This window comes from Dermatophagoides pteronyssinus, unplaced genomic scaffold, assembly GCF_027571235.1.
Source record: "Dermatophagoides pteronyssinus isolate colony J.1.1.1.1 unplaced genomic scaffold, Derpt_VIB-CSIC_2022.12 sq0006, whole genome shotgun sequence".
NCBI lineage: Eukaryota > Metazoa > Arthropoda > Arachnida > Sarcoptiformes > Pyroglyphidae > Dermatophagoides > Dermatophagoides pteronyssinus.
The window spans coordinates 1,253,872-1,280,139 of record NW_027461530.1 but is presented as its reverse complement, the minus strand read 5'-3'; the positions used below and the strand labels follow the sequence as shown (position 1 = coordinate 1,280,139).

The 26,268-nt window shown below is 27.8% G+C and overlaps 7 protein-coding genes and 1 pseudogene across 7 annotated transcripts; 5 read left to right on the top strand and 3 right to left on the bottom strand.

The window, feature by feature from the left end:
- Positions 1-90: 90 nt before the first annotated feature.
- Positions 91-2,087, top strand: LOC113795155 (uncharacterized). Its single transcript, XM_027345343.2, is given in 2 exon segments — positions 91-413; positions 415-2,087. Coding segments are annotated over 2 exon segments (1,893 nt in total). The 5' UTR covers positions 91-185; the 3' UTR covers positions 2,080-2,087.
- On the bottom strand, positions 1,973-4,851 carry LOC113795172 (uncharacterized). The gene is made up of 3 exons (XM_027345363.2): positions 4,707-4,851; positions 3,459-4,215; positions 1,973-3,389 (listed from the first exon to the last, which is right to left on the bottom strand). Exons 2-3 carry the CDS (start codon positions 4,192-4,194, stop codon positions 2,344-2,346), a joined length of 1,782 nt encoding a protein of 593 aa, XP_027201164.2. The 5' UTR covers positions 4,195-4,215; positions 4,707-4,851; the 3' UTR covers positions 1,973-2,343.
- A 42-nt stretch (positions 4,852-4,893) lies between these two features.
- On the top strand, positions 4,894-10,734 carry LOC113795171 (uncharacterized). Its single transcript, XM_075820390.1, has 7 exons — positions 4,894-5,014; positions 5,075-7,405; positions 7,489-7,844; positions 7,916-8,074; positions 8,144-9,932; positions 10,005-10,330; positions 10,396-10,734. Exons 2-7 carry the CDS (start codon positions 5,934-5,936, stop codon positions 10,503-10,505), a joined length of 4,212 nt encoding a protein of 1,403 aa, XP_075676505.1. The 5' UTR covers positions 4,894-5,014; positions 5,075-5,933; the 3' UTR covers positions 10,506-10,734.
- A 143-nt stretch (positions 10,735-10,877) lies between these two features.
- Positions 10,878-13,919, top strand: LOC113795173 (nose resistant to fluoxetine protein 6-like; annotated as a pseudogene).
- On the bottom strand, positions 13,644-15,752 carry LOC142645091 (cytochrome P450 4V2-like). Its single transcript, XM_075820392.1, has 6 exons — positions 15,491-15,752; positions 15,205-15,409; positions 14,942-15,141; positions 14,650-14,879; positions 14,438-14,594; positions 13,644-14,386 (listed from the first exon to the last, which is right to left on the bottom strand). Exons 1-6 carry the CDS (start codon positions 15,699-15,701, stop codon positions 13,764-13,766), a joined length of 1,626 nt encoding a protein of 541 aa, XP_075676507.1. The 5' UTR covers positions 15,702-15,752; the 3' UTR covers positions 13,644-13,763.
- Positions 15,753-16,721: 969 nt separating this feature from the next.
- LOC113795174 (testis-specific serine/threonine-protein kinase 2-like) lies at positions 16,722-18,419 on the bottom strand. Its single transcript, XM_027345365.2, has one exon. The coding sequence runs from the start codon at positions 18,308-18,310 to the stop codon at positions 16,943-16,945; it is 1,368 nt and encodes a 455-aa protein (XP_027201166.1). The 5' UTR covers positions 18,311-18,419; the 3' UTR covers positions 16,722-16,942.
- Positions 18,420-18,572: 153 nt separating this feature from the next.
- Positions 18,573-20,196, top strand: LOC142645092 (origin recognition complex subunit 1-like). Its single transcript, XM_075820393.1, has 3 exons — positions 18,573-18,894; positions 18,953-19,118; positions 19,172-20,196. Exons 1-3 carry the CDS (start codon positions 18,602-18,604, stop codon positions 19,997-19,999), a joined length of 1,287 nt encoding a protein of 428 aa, XP_075676508.1. The 5' UTR covers positions 18,573-18,601; the 3' UTR covers positions 20,000-20,196.
- A 570-nt stretch (positions 20,197-20,766) lies between these two features.
- sp3 (phosphatidylinositide phosphatase spermathreecae) lies at positions 20,767-25,332 on the top strand. Its single transcript, XM_075820389.1, has 4 exons — positions 20,767-22,304; positions 22,368-22,566; positions 22,635-24,800; positions 24,895-25,332. The coding sequence occupies exons 1-4, from the start codon at positions 20,767-20,769 to the stop codon at positions 25,225-25,227; spliced, it is 4,236 nt and encodes a 1,411-aa protein (XP_075676504.1). The 3' UTR covers positions 25,228-25,332.
- Positions 25,333-26,268: the final 936 nt, after the last annotated feature.

The following is a 26,268-nucleotide window of genomic DNA, read 5'->3' as shown; positions in this document are numbered from 1 at the left end:
GTTGTTGTTCTCGTTGTATTCGAATTCGATTTATAAAAAGAATAAATTGCTTTGATCGATAGATGGCAGATCATACTTGATGTTTACGGCTGTTTATGCATCACATTGCGTTATAATAATGTCAAATATTTTAGTTATTTCAGTTATTTAACATCGTGGTTAATGAGCGAAAATTTTCAACAAAAATGTTCCGAGATTCTTTTTCAACAATTTCTACCGATAGATCAAGTATTAATGGATTATATGATGATGATATACGATTATCAAAATCGTTAGCATTCGAAAAAGGTGATATTTTGGTCACTTGTCGTCCATTTATTCATATTATTGCCGATTCATGGCGTGGTAAAATTTGTGATCTTTGTCTTCGACAGCCAACTAGTTCATATAATCTTAATGTTTGTCGTGATTGTAAAACAAATTCATTTCTGTCGATCATGTCAACAATTACGATCACCAAGTATATTTAAAAATGTTCATAATCTTGAATGTCCATTGTTGAAGAAATATGCACACATTCTTTCCAGTTCTTCACGATTATTTATACGTCTTTATCTTCGTATCAAAAATCCTGAATCAATACATTTTCAACCAATATTAAATCCATTAACACAAGAACCGATTAATTTTGAACATTTAGATAAGACTATCATAATCGAATGTAATGAACTTGCTCAACGTATCCAATTATGTTATGAAAAGTTTGCCAATAAACCGGACGATAATGATAATGATAAACAATCTGGACAGTCATTAACTGCTGATATGACAACAGAAGAATTTGCATTATTACAATTTATTGAATTACTTGATGAATTACGTCTTTGTACTGATGCTTGTGCCGATAATGATAATGAAATTTCGGCCATGATTTCTGATGATGATAAAATATTTGAATTATGGGAAATATTTGTTCGTCTTTGGTCATATGCTGTACCGATTTATGATGAAACATTGGCCGGATTATTTTCAAAAGATGCTATCGCTTATGGATTATATCTTGAACCAAGCATAATTAGTAGTGGACATTCTTGCATACCGAATTGTTCATTTATACATTATGGACCTGTTATTCAATTACGATCAATGAAATCAATTGAAAATGATGAACAATTATCAATTAATTATGTTGATATTTCATTATCACGTATTGAACGTTTAAAACAATTACGTAATTATTATATTGATGATTGTGACTGTATACGTTGTTCGGAACAAGAACAAAATGATGGTCATGATATGATCGATATAGAACTTTTTCATTCATTGCAACAAGAATTTATTACACAATTTCAAGAAGAATTTTTCGATTCTGGTCAACAAAATCATAGTTTTCTTAATTTTAGTACCACTTCGAATATTGATGATGAAGATAAAATGTTGTTGCAGGAAAAATGTTTGAAAATGTCACAATTAGCTAGACGATTAGATGAACAATATCAACAGCTATATCTTTTTGAACATCCAGAAAAGTCGCGATTTTTATTTGCATTTATGGCTATCGAAATGAATTTATTATTATTCAAACTAGAATTTCGTGAACAATTACAAAATATGAATTTATTAAACTATACATTGGATGATGATGAATCGAATGGATTACGAAACAAAAGTCGTGAAAGTGGTAGTATAACAACATTGGATACAATTATTATCGATATAAAATATTGGTCCGAATTATTGAAACGTACAGTACGATCAATTCGTATTACACATGGTATTGATCATCGTTTATATCGTGAATATCGTATACCAATATTGAATATATGGTATAAAACATTGCCAAAATCATTAACATTAGAACGATTATATCAAGATCCTGGTATATTAATCTCAAGTTCATTATCACAACATACATCATTTTCAAAAGAATTTCTTGGTGAACAATTTGAACTAATTAAAGGACATTTTTCAAGACTTTTCAACGATCAAAAGCAAGAAACCACCAGCATCAAACAAAATGAAAAATCAATTAATGATAATTATAAAATACTTTTCCGTTTTTTACTTGTCACATTTGCATTATTGTTTCCATTTTTTATCTATTTTACCATGTATTTACAGAATTCGGATTTTTAAATCACAAACTTGTTTTTGACATTAATTATTTTTTTTAGAACAGAAAATGTTATTATTAGATCACACACACGCACACAAATGAATTCAAAAATCACCATTATAGTTAAATATACAAAAAAAAAGTCATTATAAATGAAATGATAATGCACTGAATAAGCCAAGCAATAATAATAATAATAATAAAACTCATTTTAAATGAATAAAATGATGATTATAAAAAAAGGTCTGAAAATAAAATGTGTAAAACATAAACAATTGTTTGTTTTAAATCATTGGAATGTTTGTCAAATGAATTGATGTTCGATGTTGACGATGTTGTTTACAATGTTCATTCGATTGATACATATCGGATGTAAGTGTTTGCATTAATTCGCTGAATGATTCTTTGATTGAAGATTTTTCCTGACGATTAAATCGTATTGAATCTAATCGAAGAAATTGTAAACGTTTTAGATTCTGTATGGCTAATAATGAACGTTGTCCAATACAAACACCACGAAGTCTTAAAATTCGTAAATCAGGAAGATATTGATTTAAGGTAGATAATGAATGATCACTGATTGATGTCGGCGACAATTTAGATGAAACAATTATATTTGAATAGTTATTATTATCGTTTGAATCATAGACATTTTTAATATTGTTCATATGATGACTAGAATGATTTATCGATATATTTTCGCGAATATCACAATCACAATTATTGCCATCTTCATCTATTATTTGCTGTTTTTGAAGTTGACTAAAGCATCGGTTCAATATACGATTTATAGTGTAATCATCTTGTTTACGATTCATTGTATAATGTGCATAATCCCTACGATTGCAACAAAGTGATGATGATATTGAAAGCATTATTAATTTTGAACAATTTTTAAATATTTTCAACAGGGAAAAATCATCAAACAGACTACGATATTGTTGAGATTGATTAATCGTCAAAAAACCATCATCTTCATGATCATCATTATGATTTTCATCGAAATAATCTTTTTCTTTCAATATCAATACACGAAGATTAACAAGATGATGAAGACCAGAAATTAAATTTAAACATTCATCGGAATTCGGTTCATAATCATGAGGATGATGATTAATTTCTCCATATTCATGATCATTATTATTGATTTCTTGTTGTTGATGACCATCTAATGCCAATTGTGGATTGAAAATGGCCGCACAGGAAAGATCCAATTGAAGCCATTGCAGTTTGACAAGCATCTGGCCAATCATATCGAAATAATGACGATCATCAAATAAATTATGAATTGTTGCACGTATTTCCAATCGTTCCAGATTAATTCCGTGTCCTATTTCAAAAAAAAAACAAAAGAAAACAAATGAATTATTTTAATCTGAATAATTAATTTGATCATTACCATCACAAATCGATTTGAGAACTTGAGATTTTTCATTCTTTAAATCTACTGGTGGAATCAATACACGAATAGATGGTGGTAAATTTCTCAATGCTGATGAAAAATTGTAAAGAATACTTTCATCAAGATTTAGATAATATAATTGCTGAAATCCTGAAATAATTTGTGATAATAAATGTTCATCATAAATAGTGATTGTAAGATGTGTTAATGATGGAAATGCATGAATCAATTGTGATAATGAATGTTGATTGATGAATAAAGCACGTCCAAGATGTAATTCTTTCAAATCGGTTACTAATGCCGATATTGAATCGAATAGATTGAATTGACAATGCATAAGAGCATTACGCATTATACGACATTGTTCAAAACGTATCCGTTGAATTGATGGCATATGTTCTAACCAAAATTCAAATGAACGGATATCGAATTGATATTGACCATGACGAAGTTGTAAACCATTTAAATGACAATCATAGACAAAATTTTTCATTAATTTTAAATAATCATCAATTGTTGATAAAAAACGATGACAAACACGTCGACAACGAACAAGATCATCAAAATCTAAAAATGAATAAATTGTCCATAAACAATCATTATTAAGGTCGATAATAGAAATTGGACCAGATGATCGATGATAAAATGGTAAAACAGCCTGTTGTATTGCATGATATGGTGACCAAATCATTGATGATAATAGATCCATACTGGATGATGACGAGGATGCCATTGTAATATTTTTTTCTCTATTCTATTGATTATATAAATAATACAAAATTAATTTTATTTAATCTTTGCATCAATGTAAATGGAAAAAAATATATAATTGGCAATGGAAGACAAAAAAAAACACTTGTGAATTGTGATAATCAAAGATGATATGGAAAAAAACGATCAGCTATCGATGGCGACAACAACAACAACAAATCCTTATGATGATAAACTGGCTATTTTTTGACAGATGATTAAAAACATATAGGCTAATATTGTTGTTGTTTTCCCTGAAATGAAATCATGATGATAATGAATTGGGAAGAAAAAAATGTATAAACACATTCATTTCAAATATCCAACAAAGTATTATAAACATCGCACACACACAAAATCTAAATCGCTAATTTTACTTTATGCTAAACTCAATGTCAAAAAATCAAAAATGATGATGAGTTAAATTAACCATTTGAATGAATCGAATAATAATGATGATAATGGAAAAAAGAAAAAGAAAAGTTATTTACTTACATATATTTAGCCATGAATTTAAAATAAATTTAAAATGTTCTTCCTCATCATTTGTTTGTTGATAATAAGAACTGGGTGAATTGATTGGATTGATAAAAATTTTGATTAAAAACAGTTGAATTCAATTGAAATAAAAAAGTAAGTAAGGGTTTTGTCAAAACAATTTCATCATTTAATATTAGTGGTTGCTATATGATAATGATTATTTATCATCATTAACAATTAAAATATCAAATGTCACATATTTGATATATATATTGAACATATTTGGAAAATTTTTTAGTAAATGATCTATAAAAATGGAAAAGGTATTATTTTATATTACCATAAGTAACAAACAGTAAATTTTCTCTTTTTTTTTTATTTAGCAACAGACATTAAGCAATGCAGGTTCATTTTGTTTTATCACATTCAATCAAATATTTTCCACTACAAACATCCGGAGTATTTAAAGTGTCATTGAAAAAAATGACAAAGATTACAAAATCGATAAAAAAGAAATTATCCAAAAAAAAGATCGAATCATCAAATATTGAATCCAAAATGATCAATTTCAACCTAAATCAACCGATCTTGTGGAAATAATGGTTGTTGTATGAAAAAAAACCCCTTTATTTTTTTCGCCTCATTCATGATAATCGAGTGGTTTCCAAACGAATCCGAAATACGAATCCACAAAATCGAAATTGATAAAAATGATTTTTGAAAATTGAAAACCACTGTGATATATATTTCGTGCATGCGTATTAAACAATATCCATCAATAATCGAAAGCCGCACTCTTGATTTCATTAGATTTTTTTGTTTTGTTTTGTTGCTTTTTCCAAATTGTTGTTGTTTATTTCTGTGTTTGTGTTTGCTTTATTGATGTTTTTTTTAAAAGGAAAAGAAAAAAGAAAAAGGAAAAGAATTGATCAAAACCAAAAAATAAAAATAGTGAGGTGTGTCTGTTGTTTTTTTCTGATGAAAAAGATATTTCTACAAAAAAAAACTACATCAAGAAAAAAGAAATGGTAACAAAAACTACGTATATTCGATTTTGATAATGACAATGATATAATTGATGTTGATGACGAGATGAACAACATTATCATCAAATTGTGACAAAGCAGAAAAAAAGAACGTTGTTTGTCATTGTTGGTCGCGTGAAAATCGAATTTCTATTTTCTATTTTATTTTATTTTTTTTAAAGAAACAAAACTACATAAACAACAACAACAGCAAAATATGTCCGAACATTCGAATAGTGATTGTAAATCTTCAACGAATAATGAAAAATTATTTATTCTGAATTATAGTAAAAATGATGGTGATGATGTAATTAATAATATTTCGAATAATGAAAAAAAATCTGCCATAAATAATGTGATTAATTTGAAAAAACTTAATAATAATAATAATAATGATGTAATTGTTACGAACCACCACAACAACAATTGTAATAACATTAAAGATTTTGATGTTGTTCGAAATAAATTTCAAAATCTTGGCCTAATGAAGATTAAAAATTGTAATCATATCCATAATAATAATAATCGTAAAGATATGATGAAAATGTTTTCATCCGATAATGGGATGAATAATAATGTTGAATCAACACAGCAACCGGTCAACAATGAATCGATTGATAAAGATTCTGATTCTAATCATTTGAATACAAATGGTAATGATCATCATTTTAATATCGATGAATTTCTTATCAATCATCATCAACAACAACAACAAGAAAATGGAAACAATAATCATATTCATCAAACAATTGATCAACAACAGCAGCAACAACAATCGAATGATATGGATATTGATACGATTGATGCAGCGATTGATGATGATCAAAATTTATTTTGTCCAGTATCATTATTAGAACAATCGGAAACAATTATTTCATCACAAAAATCATTAACCAAAGAATCATTAATAATATTAAATCGTGATATTGATCATCATGAAGATAATAATAATGATAATCAAGAACAGAATAATAAAAAATTGAAAATTATCGAAACGGAAAATATAACTTCTACATCATCATCATCATCATCATCATCATCAACATCATCATTATCATCTCCATCATTATCATCGGCAAGCAATAAGAATCTTAATAATAATAATAATAAAGACTTTGATAATAATAATTTATATTTCAATATTAATCATTCTAATCAAACAAATTTTATAAATAATAATAATAATAAGAATAATAATTCATCAAATACAATGGATGATAATGATGATGAAATATTTAATGATACAAATGTTTTATGGAAAACATCCGATAAATTTAATACAATCATTTCTGATAATGATCAATCATCACCATCACCACCACCATTATTGTTGAATGATATAAATGCAAATATTGATGTTGAAACAAATGCTAATTACAACAACAACAATAATAATAATGATAATGATAACAATATTGATGATAATGATAATAATAATATTATTGAAATTCAATTAACCGATCTCAAAAGTAATTATTCAGAATTTCAAGATTTTGTATTATTATTTCTTTATATAACAAATGTAAAGCATTGTGAATTTGAATTTTATCGTAATGGAATGAAATTGAAATTTGAAACAGATCATTGTTTGTTGTTGTCAAATGTTAATATCAATAATAATGAGATTCCGATTCTTAATCCAATTCAATTGAAAAGAAATTATATTTATCTATTAAATCTTACTTTTAAGTAAGTAAATTTTGTTTTTTGTTGTTTAAAAAAATTTAAATTTTATGCTAATATTTTTAATTATTTTTTTTTAAATGAAATAGAAATGAAATTGTACCGGAAAAATGTTCGGTAAAAATTTCAAAGAAAACTGTTGAAATTCGTTTACAAAAATTAATTCTTATTACATGGGGTACAATCAAAGAACTTTGTATTACACCTAATTTATTATCATCAACAGATACGGTCGTTAATAAAACGCCAATGATACTTGATTCAAATTCATCATCATCATTACCACCATCATCATCTTCATCATCATCCATATCACCATTGTCAACATATAGCCTAAATAAATGGACCCCGTGCAGATTATCATCGTCTTCCAATGATTCAAATTGTCGATTTTCTCAAGATAATATGATGTTAACAGTATCAAAATCTTCGGATAATAATAATGGTTTGTTTTTTTTCTTTGTTATTATGAATTAAAAGTGTTAGAATGTTATTTTGATTTTATTATCACAATAGATATTAATGATAATGGAGAAATTGAATCGGCCGTCAATACAAATCGTTATGGTCGTTTTCGTGGATATACTGGCTTAGATAATCTGGGCAATACTTGTTTCATGAATGCTGTATTACAATGTTTGGCCAATACTGACCCGTTAAAAGATTATTTTCTTTGTACGTATTTTTTTATCATTGTAATTTTCAAAATAATTTTCAATCATTTCATTTTGGCTTAATATTTAGCTAATAAATATCTTAACGATATAAATACTACAAATCCTTTGGGGATGAAAGGTATGATGGCAAGAGCATTTGCACAATTTCTTCTACAATTGTGGATGGGTAAACAATCGTCAATATCACCAACACGATTGAAATCATTGATTGGAGAAAAAGTGATTACATTTGTTGGTTTTAGTCAACATGATGCTCAGGAATTAATGTCATTTTTATTGGATGCCATTCATGAAGATCTTAATCGAAATGAAACAAAGACGGATAATCATAAAAATAATAATAATGATGATGACGATGATAGTCTACTGGATTATGATATAAATGATTGTCCATCAAATGAAATTCGTGAAAAAATATTCACAAGAATTAAAGAGATTGCCGATCGTGCTTGGAAACAATATCGTTTACGAAATAGTTCGATCATAATCGATTTATTTTGTGGTCAATTCAAATCGATTCTTACATGTCCGGATTGTATGAAAAAAAGCATTATATTCGATCCATTTCTATTTGTACCGTTACCGATTCCACCCCCTAAATTAATATATAATGTTATTTATTTTGATCGTGATAATCAAACCGACATGTGCAAAAGTATTTCAAAGTTTTCCATTCGTGTTGCTCAAAATTCAACGGTAAATGATTTATTGGAAAAATTATATCGAGAAAAACAAATTATACCAACGAAAAATGTTCGAATAATGCAGCCACAATTAAGGTCACAACAAACACATTATCATCATTTAAGAGATATAATGCCCGTGAAATTCTTCAATTCTAATTGGCTACTTACCGATTGTCAACAACCTCAACAATCAAGTTTTATGAATAATAATCATTCATCATTGAATATATCTAATCAACAGCCATTATTGTTATTCGAAGTGCCACCATCATTATTATCAGATAGCGAAAATGTTGATAATAATGAACATGTTGAATTTTGTATCGTACAAAGAGAATTACGTGAAAATTCTGATTTTCGTAGCCATCAAATTGGATTGCCATTTGTTTGTTCTATAAAAAAATCTCGTTTCTCATATAGTCATCTTTGTGAAGTACTTTGTTCATATGCTCGATTTTCGGTTATCGCTTATCGTCAAGCAATGGCTTTGGTCAATGAATCTGATCTCGATCCAAATCAATTTGGCAACCACAATAGATTCAATGTTCATTCGTTTACGCCAAAAAATGTAGCAAAATCATCTAATAATAATATGGAAACCAATGATCCATTACCACATTTAATATATCATAAATGCAAAATTCAACAACCAAACGATACGATTGCGCCATTTTTACTCATGACATTGTCGTTCGATATGAATGCTGAAGAAACGGAAATAACACCACCGGCATCTGTTTCTTATAAAAATGTAGATATGGAACAAGATGATGATGAATATGGTGATGTAAATTCGTCCACATCGACAAATGGTGACGATTCACCAATGCATGAACCATCATCATCACTTCAAGAAGAAGGTGAAGAAGAATTGCTCATAGAAAATGATGAACAAGAACAACAATGTCAACAATCGACAGAGGAATATGAAGAAGATGAAATCATTTCCGCTGATAATGATCAATTACTTGATATAAACAATCTTTATTTCATTGGTATGGATTGGATTACAGTCAAAAATTTTCCTTCATATCCATTTGCTGTACAATTGAATTCGTTGGAGAAAAATATTGAATATGAAAATATTGGAAATGATGAAGATGATGTTACGCTTGATGATTGTCTACAGGCATTTATTGAACCAGAAATTCTAGGTCCACAAAATTGTTGGTAAGTTGCAATTTATACTAAATCATATTGTGTTTATAATGATTTTGATTATTTTTCTTCAATTTTCTATAGGCGTTGTCCTAATTGTAAAGTACCTCGTGAAGCTTCAAAACAGTTATCATTTTGGAGTCTACCATCCATACTGGTTATACAGTTAAAACGTTTAAAGACACATTCATCAAGCTATTTTCATGAAAAGATTAATTATATGATAAAATATCCATTCGAATTGAATCTGGAAAAATATACAGCTAACCATCATAATAATAATGATAATGATAATAATAAACAACAACCATCACCAATCTATGAACTTTATGCTGTGGTCAATCATCAAGGTCGTCCAGCATGGGGACATTATACTGCATTTGCTCGTTCATCTCATTCAAATGAATTTGGTATGTTTTTTGGTTTTATCTTTTCAAAATTCCATGAAGATAATGATTTTTTTTTTAAATTTTAGGTTGGCGTTTATTCGATGATAGTTGTGTGGATAAAGTAATGGACGATCGTGAAGTTATTACATCAAAAGCCTATTTATTATTCTATAGACGTCGTGAAATTGTTGATTGATAATTGTGAAACATTTGGTTTTTTTTGTTTGTTTGTTTGTCTTTGAAAATTAATTGTGATCTACTTCTTTTAAATACATACATACACAAATACACGTACATCATTACCCTTTCTTTTATACTTTTTACAAACAAAATTTTGGGTAAACAAAAAACATAGTTAATATTTTATAATGATGATAATAATTTGATTTTAAGAAATTGATTAATAATTGATCTTTAAATATTAACCATTATCATCATTTGCGGAAAAGAAAGAATAATTGTTTCCGATTAGAATCTAGATTTTTTTTTCTTTTTTTTTTTGGTTTAGTTTTAAATTTTATTTTAAAAAGATAATAATATTATTTTTGGTTTTTCCTGATGTTTTCGCTAATCTGTTTGTGTACTCTGTGTATGCGTGTATGTTAAATGATTAATAAAAAAGATTCTTGTTCAATCTAATTTTTTTTTGTTTTTTGAATTTTTTAAATTTTTTTTTAATTTCGTTGGGTATTTATTTTGCGCACTATTTTTTTTCACACCTTCATTCAATATTCTCACGAATTTTTTTCATTTCGCGTTTGAATAACACCATATTAAAGTGAAGCTGTAAAATTTCAATTACCTTATTGCTGCAATTATAGGAAATGAATTTTCTTGGAAAATTGAAAAGTTTTGGATTTCTTTTCTTTTTTTTTGTTTTTTTGCTTTTATTTGATGTGAACATTTTTCAAATCATTTAAAATGATGGTAATAGTAGTGTATTATGTAAAGTCGATTTTTTTTTCGTTTTGTAATTTTAGACATCTAGTTTTTTGTTTTTAATTTCAATCAATCATTCATCAATCATGAATGTGAAAATTTTTGAAAAATTATTGATTTCTTTTTTCCTATTAATATTTATCGATAAATCAGCATCGATAACCAATTCAAATGATTTTTATCTTTGGAATCGTTTGTTAAATGTTTCGAATGAAACATTAGCCAAAATATTTTTACCAAATTATATCGAAACCGATGGACCATTATTTCGAAATGAAAATTTAACCGAAAAATGTCTAACAAATTTGATATATATTCGTGATTCAATGTTTGGTGATCAAAGAAAAACATGGGCTTTTCGTTTATTCAATTCATGGCCATCATCAATTATACCGGTCGGTATGATACTTGGAACTATGACCGATTATGGTGATTATGATCAATGTATGAGTATTGATCCTTCGGATTTGATTGTAAAATATTGTCTAATTGATATGACAATACCAATGCCAATGCCAAGACCATCGATGCATAATCTATTTCATACGACAAAAAATATTCTTCCTAATGAAATTATCAATAATAAATCAATGTCAGGAAATTTTTATTATGATTTGGGTAAAATGTCATCATTTTTTTATTATTCAACAATTCGTAAAGGAATTTGTCTACCAAATGATTGTATTGATGAAGATATTGAAATCATTACCGAAAATGGATTCGGTAAAGAAATATTTGATTTGAAAATAAATAAAATGATTTGTACAACAAAACAAACAAAATCATGGCAACCAAACAATGTACAAATATTATCCATATTGTTTATCGGATTTTTTATTCTAATGACAATTATTTCGGGTATTTATGATTGGTTTATTGTGAAGAAAAAACCAAATTCAATTACACAATGTTTACTTTGGTTTTCACCAATTTCAAATATGGAAAAAATTTTATCATCAAAAATGGGTGGTCAAGATTTAACTTGTTTACATGGAATTCGTGTATTGAGTATGTGTTGGATAATAATGGGTCATATTATTCCATTTTTTGATATGAATCGATTTTCACATTTATTTTTATTGAAAAATGAAATCATCAATATTTATTCACAGCCATTATTAAAAGGATTTTATGCTGTTGAAACATTCTTTTTTCTTAAGTGGAATGTTAGTTTCATATACAACAATAAGATTAACCAATGGTAATTATAAAAAATTTCGTATCATACCATTTCTTTTGATAAGATTTTTACGACTAACACCACAATTATTGGCATTCATGATCATTATAACAATATTACCACCATTGTTTGATGGACCTGTTTGGCAATATCGTATGCAATGGATGATCGATTCATGTGAAAAATCTTGGTGGAAAAATTTAATCTTTTTACAAAATCTAATCAATTCCTGATGATATGGTTTGTTTGTTTTTTTTTAATTTATTTTGTTAATTTAAAAATTAATTATCATTTTTTTTTATCTTTCAACAAATAAATTCACAAGTGTGAACCACATCTATGGTATTTGGCTGCTGATATGCAATTACATTGGTTATCGTTGTTACCGTTGATCTTTCTATTGAAAAATCCACAACGTGGATTATTGTTTAGTAAATTTTTAATAATAATTTCCATTTTATTTCAAATGATATGGATTATTTTAGAAAATTCACCACCAGGTGCAATTGTTAGTTCACCGGGTGATTTTCGTGTCGGTAATAAATCCGGAAAATTTCTAAAATTTTATGATAAACCATGGAATCATGCACATGTATTTCTTATTGGTTTTATTTTCGGTTATCATTTACGACAAATCAAACCTAATCATTTTCATTGGACTAAAGTTAGTATAATTCAATTATTATAATTTTATCCAAAAATGATATTTATTAATTTTTTTTGTCAATCTTCTAATCAAGTGGAAAACATTGATGGTATGGATGGCTATTATTATAGGATTAATACTTTGCATGTATGATACATATCCATGGCTTTCTGGTCTACCATATCTATCTATTTGGTCAGCATTAATATCACCATTAAATGGATTATTATGGTCAATGATATTAACAATAATTATATTTATCTGTATTACCGATCCGGAATCATTTATATCAAGAATATTATCTTGGTCATTTTTTCGACCATTATCACGAATGACATTTTCAGTTTTTCTTACACATTTTCTTGTTATATATGTTATACGTGATTCAAGTCGTAATCTTTTTCATTTACATTATCCATCAATAATAATGTTAAACGTATCGGCAATATGTCTTGCCTATTCACTTGGATTCTTATTTACATTGTTATTTGAAAGTCCAATTGTATGTATGTTCAATATTATGAAAGAAAAACATATATTATCCAATGTTAACAATGTTAATGAAAAAATTGATAACAAAATGACAATCATTATTTCAAAAACAAACAATGTATGAAAATTAATTAATAAAATAATATTTTATACAATGAAGAAAAATAAAAACATCTAAATCACATTATTAAGCTGAATTAAATCATAAATTTTCTAATTTTACAATTTGTTCGATGTTCAAATTGAATGGGAAAATGTGCCGGTACATGTAATACATTCATTGTTGGATTTAATTCACCATAATTATCCAATGATTTGATTGAATAATTTCCAATTAAATTAATAAAAAACATTCTTGATTGCATCATTGCATATTCACGACCTAAACACATACGAATACCGGCACTGAATGGAAAATAAGCCGAATGTGTAAACCAATTTTTTGTTTCATCATTATTCAAAAGAAAACGTTCTGGATAGAAACGATTTGGTTCATGAAAATATTTTGGATCTTTCAATATTTTCGCTATGATTATTAGATAATTAACATGTGTAGGTAAGATGATTCCATTGTCCAATTTGATTGGTGAACGTCCACGACGACCAACAATCGGTGCCGATGGATAAAGACGTAATGCTTCAAGTATACAACATTCAAGATATTTTAAACGTTTCATATTTAACAATGTAATTGATTCATCATTAGCTTCTAATTCATCTAGATATTGATCAATTTCATCACGTAATTGTTCTTGTATCTGTTGATGATGACCAAGTAGATATAATGTCCATGATAATGATGTTGTTGTTGTATCATGTCCTATGAAATTTTTCTGTATAAATAATTAAATCATAATCAAAATTAACCTACCTCCAATAATGAAAAAATTCATATGTGTTTCAATTTCTTTAATATTTAAAACTTTCATTGAATTTGGATTCCTTCTTGATTCGATCATTGTGTCGAGCATCATTGATGTTTTTTCGTCTTTATTTTTACGCAATTTTTCCACACGATTATTTATGATCTAAGTAATAAGTTTAATAACACAATGGACTCGATTGATCTTAGATAAAACAAACCTCACGAACCGATCGCTGAAATCGTAGAATAAGAAAAAGACTTTTCAAATTATCCATATTTTTTGTCATAAACAATAACAATGAATTTAGCCATTCATAACGGAAAAAATATGTCCATGGTTTTAATAAATTTACATAGCTTAAATCAGTCATTCGTTCAAATCTTTCAATAAATTTTGGTTCTTTAAAACCGGCCGATAATGAATTGAATTCTGTACTGAAAAAATTTGCTTTTGAAATGAAAGAAAAAATATAATATGATTATTCATTAATATATAAACTGATATATTACCACCAAGAACATCAAGAACAAATGTTGAAACAACTGGTTTAGCATCCATAAATTTACCATCATTATCTTTAATACATTGATCAATTTTTTCATTCAATATTGTTAGATAATGTTTGGTATTTGGTAGATATGAATGTAATGCTTTTAATTTAAGATGTGGTTGTAGTTCACGTTTTTGTTGACGCCATTTTTCCGTATTACTTAAATTATCCAAAATATTTAAATTATTTCTTAGATTATTATCATTAAAATTAAAACATTACCAGGTAAGAATTCCATCAAAAATTACGAAACGAACTAAACGATATGGTGTTGCTTTATCCAAATGATGTTCACTGTTTAAAATTTTCTGTGCAATATTAGCATCGGTTACAACAACAATAGGTATGAATGGTCCAAACCAAACACGACAAAGACCTAATTTTGAACCATATTCATCGCTTAAATCTTTCAATAGGCTAAAAAATCCTAAACATTATCATCAAAACAACAAACAAAATTAGAACCGAAAAAATTATGATGAGGATATTTAAATTAAAAAAAATTCACCTTGAGATGGACGATAATTAGGTTTACAAATAATATCAATAAATAATTTAAGATTTCCAATCCATGGATTATGAAAATCAGGACCGGGTATTGTTTTCAAACAATGATATGATCGATATTGTATGAAGAATAACCGGATAATATTAACAATAATAATCAATATGATGGCTATTATTATACCAAATGGTAATATGGACAATATAGCCGCCATTACTATTCGAAACTTTTTTTCGAAACTAAAAAGAAAACGAAAATCGTTCCAAAACCAACCATTAAAAAACATCATGTTTAAATACTTTGTCGAAATCTTGAAAAAAATAACACTGATTTGATTTTTCTCAACAACAAGTAATGTTTTGTTTGAATCAAAGAAAACAAAAAAGAAAAAAGAAAAAATCATTCATTCAACATCTTTTTTTATTTTTATTTATTTATCTGTTGTCCATTGTTCACAAGACCCGAATCACTTTAATCAAACAATGTCAATGTAACCATTTTGAATGATGAAAAAGAAGAAAAAAATCCTATTTTTTCCCATTTTTTCAATGTATATGTCTATTGCAGTTACAACATGCTATCAATCGCGAAACAAAATGTGCCATTAAAAAAAATTTCACTATATGTGTGTGTTTTCAAGGAAGAAATCTGTTATATATTTTGTTTGTCTTGTTTGATTGACAAAGACAGCTCTAACATTAGATTTGATCTATAGATCTATAGATCTTTCAAGTTGGATTATGTAAAAAAGAAACAGTTTTTTTTTCTTCATTCGTTACACAATATTTGCCCCCCACCACCATCACCATTCGCGAATAAATATTGCATTAACCCCGATGAAGTTGTTTAGATTCTGTTTTTTGATGATAATTGTGAACTTGAACTTGTTGTTGAAATTTTGTTTCAAGTGGAAACAAAAACAAAACAAAACAAAAGACAATCCTCATAATTCATTCAATGTCATCGGATTATTATTTTGAAGTTTTTTATTCAAATTAATCTAAAACCATTTTTAAAAAGTTTAAAGTAAATTGAATTGAATTGAAATATGATTGTTTTCTGAAAAGAAAAAAAGACACAAAAGTTTAACGAAATATAACAACAGGAACTGTTTTTTTTTCTAACAAACAATTGTGAAAAAAATTAATTGTTTTTCATTGTTTCTTTTAGAATTTGGACAAATTGAAACCATAAAAAAAAATAATTTGTTTATTCATTTTATTTTTTCTTTTATAGATATTAACAAATTCGCGTTTTTTTTAATGTATGTGTGTGTGTGTGTGTTTGTGCGATTCATATATTTCTATTTTTATGATTTATTGAACCTTTATGTCGTTGATGATAATGTTGTTGTTGATTGTTAAATGGTAAAATGAGACCAACCACCAATATACACATCATTATACAATCATTATTTTCTTCGTTTTCTTTTTCAATTTCAGAAAAAATAAAATATTATGATGATCGAAGTTTTTTCTGTATAGCCATTTTACGTTGTGCAATTATTTCAAGAAAACTTTCTCTTGCCCACATTGATTGATTAGCCGTTTTTACTGTTGATGATAAAGAAAGATTTTCTCTTTCTGGATCATCTTTTAATAATTGTCGTACATTTTGTTCAACAAGATTTATATCTTTAATTAGATATGGATGTTTCATTAATTGATCCATACGTAAACGTAATTCGGCATTTGGTTCTAATAATCGTTGAAATAGATCGATAAGATCGTCAGTTGGATCGAATTGCATTTTTTTACCAAAACGTATTTTATGTAACATTTGTTGTTCTAACATTTTTGTACTATCACTTGGAAATGGATATCCACGATTTATCATACAATATAATAGTACACCTAATGCCCATATATCAGCTGGAAATGGATCATAAACTAATTTATTATCACGAGTTAATAGAATTTCCGGTGCCATATATGGCATTGTACCACAGAATTTATTTGTCAATATTTTTTTACCCTTTGATGCTCGAAATGCAACACGACTTAATCCAAAATCGGTCACTAAACAATCACTATTTTCATCCAACAATACATTTCCCATTTTAATATCACGATGTGCTATATGTTTTTTATGTAAATGATTAATAGCCGATACGACTTGTGCAAACATTTTTTTTGCCGTTGGTTCAGGCAAACCCGTTTTGAATGATCGAACATAAACCGATAATGATTTTGATTTTGCAAGCTGCATAAAAATATAAACCTGGCGAGATTTTGGTGATTCAATAATGAAATGTCGATATAGTTTGATTATATGTGGATGATTAACTTTTTCCATAATGAATAATTCATTACGAACCGAAAGGCTTTGATTTTTTGAACTTTTTGTTATATCAATTACTTTACAGGCAACAACTGTTTCATTGATAAGATCACGAGCACGATACACTGAACCGAAACTTCCTTTTCCAATTTCATTTTCTAATTTATATCCATTCCAATGTAAAATTTCTTCAACGGTTGTTTCGATTGGATCATGACGAATTATATTTGTAATATCAACGGTTTTCATTTGTGATGGTGTCGATGGTCTTGATAATTTAGGCGATGCTTGACGAATACTTTGACCAATTGATGTAGCAGGCATAAATGATGTTGTTGTTGGTGTAGTTGGTATATGTGCAAAACCTGAACGTGTAGATAATCGTATGGATGAATCTTCTTTTTTCCAATCATTAGTTCTTTTTGAATCTGATCGATAATGTCGTTTTGTCATTGTTATCCGTTCATGTTTATTACTTTCTTTTTTAACACGTTTATTACGTGCTGGTTTTTTCTTCCAACACCAAAATAATTGACGAAACATTATTGATGACGAATCCAATCAATCACTATCAATGTAATTGGAACGGAACACATAAAATTTTTCTAAAAACATTCTATTTATATCATAAGTATTATGGAATAATTAAATAATTAGCCCGAATAATTAAAAAAAAAATTCGATTCAATTGAGAATTAAAATAACTAATGCCATCTATCGAACAATTCAATGAATGATTCGAAAACAGCTTTGCCGCTTGTTTTTTGTTGTTTTGTTTTGTTTTTTGAGAAAAAAGCGCGATTATAAAATTTTTCTTTTATTCAATAAAATAAAATGAATCAAACCAGAACAAGACGTAAACGAAAAAGTATAATTGTTCATGATGATCATAATGATGATGATGATTTTGAAGTTGATAAATCATATAAACCGAATAAATCAATAATCAAATCAAAATCAAATGTTGTCAAAAAACAACCAAAAAAGAATACAATAAAAATTACATTAGAAGATATTGTTTTACGATTACATTCATCATCGGTACCTGAATCATTACCTTGTCGTGAATTTCAATTTAATGATATTCATAATTTTATTACGAAAAAATTATACGAAAATGAAGGAGGGTAAGTTATTATTGTTATATGGAATTTTTTTTTACAAATCTAATAAAATGAAAAATAGCTGCATGTATATTAGTGGCGTTCCTGGAACTGGTAAAACGGCAACTTTATGCGAAGTTAAACGTAAATTGAATGAAGAAGCAAAAAATTTACCAAAATTTAAATTCATTGAAATCAATGGAATGAAACTTGCACAACCGAATCGATTTTGTTCACATTTTCTTATGGTAAATATAATTGAATTTTATCATCATTAATTTGAAATTCATTTTTCAAACAGGAATTGAATGGAATTGAAAAAAGCAATTATCAAGCTACAAATATTTTGGCCGAAAGATTTAGTAATATGGATCCTTCAAAAGAATTTGTTATTCTATTCATCGATGAATTGGATTATCTTAAGACAAAAAAACAAGATATACTTTATCATATTTTTGATTGGCCAAGTCGAAAAAATTCCAAATTAATTGTTTTGGCTGTTGCTAATTCAATGGATTTACCCGAAAGAATTATGGTCAACAGAGTTTCATCACGTCTTGGATTAACACGTTTACTTTTTCAGCCTTATTCATATAAAGAATTGGAAAAAATTGTTTTATCTCGACTAGGAGATTTGAATGAAATGGAGATATTCGAACCAGATGCTTTGGAATTGATTTGTCGAAAAGTATCGGCTGTATCTGGTGATGCACGTCGTGTATTGGATATTTGTAGACGAGCAATAGAGATAAGCATTATGGATGGAAATACAAAAGTTACCATGACCGATGTTGATAAAGCGCTTAAAGAAATTTTCAATTCAATCAAAACAACACGAATACAGCAAGCATCGTTACAGGAACAGATATTTTTACGTGCATTTTTACAGAATTTTCGTTCAACAGGTCTTGAAGAATATCAATTTATTGAATTGTATAAAACACATTCGGATATTTGTCGTTTTGAAGGAAATTTTATACCAAATACAATTGAATTATCAAAATTGGCAACAAATCTTGATCTAGCTAAAATAATATTATTAGAACGATCACAATCACATTTATATCGACGAATACGTTTAAATGTATCACCGGATGATATTGCATTTGCATTGAATCTAGATTTTTGAAAAAACTATGATTTTTTTCTTTAAAATTAAATTAAATCAACAATCAAACAAAAAACGCGCCATCTTTATTTGAAAATTTGGAATACAAAAAAAAAAAATCCCAAAAGCTCACGAATGGCTATCATTCGCAGAGATAGAAAAGAGACACAGAAAATTTCTTGAGAAAAATAAAAACAGAAAAAATTCTATATAACAAATGATAGAAGGAAAATATTGTTATTGTTATTGTTGATGATGGATTGTTTTTGTTTGAAATAATGATGATGATGTCGTTATTGCATCCAACCATAAAAAAATAAGGGAATACTCGTTTTCATTTTTTGTTGTTGTTGATGGGTTGATCGTTTGTTTTGTCGTTGTTGTTGTTGTCATCATACATCAGTCAGTATTGTTTTTTTATTGCCATCAAATCATCAATATGATCCATTAATGGCAATAAAAACTGCTTTAATGTTCCTTTGATTTGGTTTTTTTTCTGTATTCAATGTTAATTTCTACTTAACTTTTTCGAAAAGAAATAAAGTATTTGATTCATATTTGAGCATAACATTTTGAAATTTAAATTATCCATTTGAAATGTTTGCCAATAATAATCATCATCATCATTTCGTAATATTGTGAGTAAACATCGCATTTCTGTCCGTGATTCCAAATATAATCCATTATTTATTTTTTTTAAAAAAAGGTTTGCCTATTGAAATTCTAGTTGAAAAAACAAACAAACATTGAATGTTATAAATTCATCATTATTATCATCAACAATAACAATGAGATTTGAGGTGCTCGTCAGTGAAAAATTTGTCGTACTTAAAAATGGTACAAGTACATTATGGTGGCCACGTTCTTTACCATCCGAACAACAATCGAATAAATCAAATAATGAAACAAATTATTCATTAGAAACAAAATCATTACAGATTAGACCAGAATTTAAAATTATTGATCAAAATGATGATACTATATTTGAAGATTTTACTTGTCATGGTTTAGCATTCGGTTTAATTGGTCTATTTAATAATGATAAATTAATATTAATTAAACAATCAATTTCGATTGGACGATTACCATTTGGTTCTCGTGATGAAGTATTTAAAATTCAAAAAATTTCCATTATATCATTGAATGGAAAAAAAGGTGAAAATTCTATTGATATTGGTTTGGATGAATGTTGTCATGATTCCTGTACGAAACCAATGATTGTAACTCCTACAAATCAACCATCCATTCAAGCTTCATTCAAAGATTCTATTATCGATGAATCAAGCATAAAATTTAATCCGGCTTTATTCGCACAAAATTCACAAACATTAATATCGGCTAGTAGTGTTCAACGTACATGGAATCAACTAAAAATAACTGCTTCTAATGTTAAACCAAAAGTTAGTTCAATGATTACGAATGCTAATAATCAACAGTTGAATAGAATTGAAGAAAAAGAAAAATTAGATCGCCGTCTAACAGAAGAAGTATACAAAATGTTTAATGAAACAAATTCATTTTATTTTTCATTAACCGGTGATCTAACAAATTCTATACAAAGACAGCAAAAAATACGTAAAACTTTTGAAACAAATCAAGATCCAAATGATATACGTATTGTACCGCTTTGGAAACGAGTTGATGATCGTTTTTTCTGGAACAAACACATGTTAGAACCAATCATCGAAATCATGAATAATGATAATGATGGACAACGTAAATGTTTTAGTCATCTATGGATATTGCCAATCATTCAAGGTTTTATACAAATTGAAAAATGTTGTTTTGATTTATCGGAAAATTTTCCGGTCGGATGTATGCCTAGTATTATCAATTCAAACATTAATCAAAATGATGATCCAAGTGATAAAAAAATTGTTGATTCTTTTCTTGAAACACATGATTATTATTGGATGGCTTTAATTTCTAGACGAAGTCGTTTTCGTGCCGGAACTCGATACAAAAAACGTGGTCTTGATGAAAGTGGAACCTGTGCAAATTATGTTGAAACTGAACAAATTTTTAGCTATGGATTTCATACGGTTTCATTTGTATGTGTTCGTGGTTCAGTACCGTTGTTTTGGTCACAACCAGGCTACAAATATCGTCCGCCACCATTAATGGAACGTTCCGAATCGGAAAATCAAGAAGCTTTTCGAAAACATTTTGAACAGGAATTCACCTGCTATGAAAATCAAGTTGTAGCAGTAAATCTAATCGAACATTCGGGTAGAGAAAAAGTATTATGTGATGCTTATATGAATCATGTGATAAAAATGGATGATCCTCGTCTAACATTTGTTACATTTGATTTTCATGATTATTGGTATGTAATTCAATTTTTTTTCAATAACATTTTTAACCTAATAATACATTACATTCATATTAGTCGTGGAATGAAATTTGAAAATGTTTCTATTCTTATTGAACGAATCTATGATCTAATCAAAGAAATGAGATATTGTTGGATCGATAATGATGGTGTAATCTGTGAACAACGTGGTGTATTTCGTATCAATTGTGTTGATTGTTTGGATCGTACCAATATTGTAATGACTGCAATTGCTAAAGCTGTTATGGATATACAGGTATGATAATTATAATTATGGAAATGGAATTTTTTTTTTATCACTGTGTTTTTTTGCATTAAATTCAGCTTGTACGTTTAGGTCTTCTTCCACCTGAAGGTCAATTATCGGCCAATTCACGACGTGTTTTTCAGCTAATGTGGGCCAGAAATGGTGATACAATTTCAAGACAATATGCAGGGACGGCTGCATTAAAAAGTGATTATACTCGAACTGGTGAACGAAAATTTTCTGGTGTTGTTCGTGATGGCGTTAATTCAGCTAATCGTTATTATCTGAATCGTTTCAAAGATGCATATCGTCAAGCTGTGATTGATATAATGCAAGGAAATCCAGTTGATGAAAATCTTTTATCACCAAATGAAAAATCACCTAGAAAAAGTCTTGGTTCCAACAATTTACTGATGAATAATGATCAAGAATATCATGAACGAATCAAAATGGTTATTGAAGATTGTAAAAAGATTCTTGTTCCTGAAGATGAAGTTATACTTGGTGGCTGGCCATTAGTCGATGCAGATCCAACCACCGGTACACTTTTATCAACGTTACGAATCAATAATGAAATACCTGAATGTGAAATGGATATTGTTTTAATATTGACCAAAGATTGTTATTATGTTGCTGACTATGATGATCAAACTGATCGAATAATCAAATATCAAAAAGTATTATTAGAAGATTTAGAAAAAATTGAAATCGGTGCTGAACCCAATTATACAAATGGTCCATTCAGTTCAATGCGTACACAAAATTGTCCCTTAATTTCTTATGCCGTTCGTTTTCATTATACTATTGGTAATCAAACTGGCTATTTTCATATGTTTCGTTCGACTAATACACGTTTTTTCAACAATATGGCCATACCGATTCGAACCAGAGAAGAGGCTCTTGAATCGTTGAAAGCCGTTTGTGAATCATTCAAAGTGGCTCTAAGTGTTAAATCTCTGAATGTTCCTTTTCTGGAAGTTGGTCGTTTGGAACGAAGAAAAAGTAAACGAATATTATCCGCTTCATTTAAAACCGAAACAAATGATAATGTAAATCGTATGAAAAATTCATCCAATGATAATTCGTATGTGGTTAATTCGAAGAAAATATTTACCGGTGTTTATTCACATTTCTCTCGATTACGTGGAAAATTAACTGGCAATTCAAATGGTCCTCAAAATGTTGTTGGTAATCGATCCACTTTACAAATAGATGGATTGAAAGTGAGAGAAAATGATCAGTTTAGAAAATCATCCGAAGAATTAGATATTGATGAATCAGATGATGAAGATTCTATGAGTAATTTACGAAAAAGGCAAAGTTCGGGTGAACGGACATTAAGTTTAGATTTATCCGAATGTTCTGAATTTGGTTCTGAACAAATTTTACCACCTATAAGTGAAATATGTTCACCATGTTTAGATGATGCACCTATTCATACAAAAGACTGTATGGATCGTGTATTGGAAAGCTGTGGAATTTTAGCTACAAGTCCACCATTACGTTATACACCTTCAGAATCTAGTTTGATTCAAGATGAATATGGTTCATCGGATGAAAATAATCGATTAAAATCTGTTCTACATGATGTTGATGATTTTGTAATTGATTCAATGAAAAAAGCATCATTGCGTCATATACGTAATAAAGCCAGATCTCAATCACAAGTATCATTGATTCAATCATCATCATCTTCAACAACAATGGACGCACAAAATATACAAAAAAATATTTACAATAATAATAACAAAGATTTTGATTTATCAAGTGGTCATCAATCAAACCGTTGTATTTTTAATTCAGATTTGGCATTAAATTCAATAATGTCACAACCAACACTTAAAATTGAAATGGCGAATAATAAGTTCAGTAACAGCAGTGATAGTATTAACGTAACAACAGATGGTGGTGGTATTTTTTCTTTACCTAACAATAATATAATAGATTATCCACTTATCAGTTCATCATCATTTGCTGCATTATCATATCCTGATGATAATGATTTTAAATCACTTGGTAATGAATCTATTTCAACAAAATTATATGAATCTTATTTGGAAAAAAATCAAAATACATCATCATCATCAATGCGTAATGTAGAAAATTTTGTCGACAATCCAAATACAACAACAACAACAACAATGTCAGGTTTTTGTAAAGAAACATCACTTAGTTTTTCAGATTTAGCATTTAATGTTTCAAATTCTGGCCTAAAAACATCAAGAAGTTCAAATACATTACAGGTAAGTAATGTTTATAAATTTTATTTCATTAAATGTAATCAATTTCATTTTCTTTTCTTTCTTTTTGTCATAATGAAATATAAACAAAATGAAGGTATCATCTGAAACATTTATGTCGTTAAATTTACCTCCAACAAATTCTGTATCGAATATATCGGTTTCAGATGATAATGATAGTATACATCATCATCATTATTCTGATACATCAAGTTCAAATTTCACATCATCATTGGGCGTTAAAAAAGATTTTGTTCTATCACCATTGACAAGTATAACAAAAGGAATACCGAATAAATTAGACAAACAATTTCGACAGGCAATTGATATGACACAAATTGACGTTTCACAACAACCACCACCATCATCATCTTCATCTACAAACCGATCACATCATGAACAAACAAGAAGTTATATTATCGAAATCTGATTGTTATTATTACTTATTATTATTACTATTATAATACAATCTTTTGGGAATCAATTATAAAGATCATTGATTTATAAAGAAGAAATATTAAGAAAAGATTTCTATTTTTTTTTCTTCTTTTTTTCTCTTCCCTTCATCATCATTTTAACATTCCTTATACATGTCAGGAATATCACCAATAATAATAATAATGAGGATTTTTTTTTGTTTGTTTACAAATATTGTCTGTTGTGTGTGTGTGTGTTTGTATTGTTTTTTCCCCCTCTCCTTCGTTGACATTCTTTTTTTATAGGGAAATTGGAAAAAAAGAAATGAAAACGAAAAAGTTTTTATTTGTAAAACTTTTTTTTTCTATTTGGTTTTCTTTATAAATCTGTCTTTGAAAATGGGAAATATATAATAATAATGAAATTTGTGAAAAGTTTTTATTTTTATTTTTATTTCAAACAAAAATTGAAATTAACAAACAAACAAACTAATCTCTCATCAATAATAATAATAACAATCCAGAAATACCAAATACATACTAAACAAAAAACAAAAAAAATAATTAACCTAGTCTTGATAAAATGATAAATCTTGATAAACCGTTTGATAATGTTGTCTATATTATATGAAATATAAAGTTATTTATTTTATTTATCAAAATGTTTTGTTTTGCTTTGTTTCGTTCAGTTTTGTTTTTTTTTTTTTTTTGTTTACAAATTTTAATTTTGATTTTTTTCCCTGTTTCCCTAGCTTCCATATTTCGATAATATCCGATGATGATGAATAAATTATAATCATCATTCATCGCATATGAATGGTGATGATTGAGTGAGTGAATGGTTTTAAAAAAATAATGATTGATTACAGTGTAGATTCTAAAGTGTTATTGTTTTCAGGAAAAAAAAATTGATTTTTAATTGGATGTTTTTGTCGCGATGAAATTATTCATATTTTTTATGGTAATTCAATACTTCTGGATGATATTCATAATGGTCATTAGAATGTATCAAAGGGTAACATCGGTAATATGAAATCACACACACACACACGCAC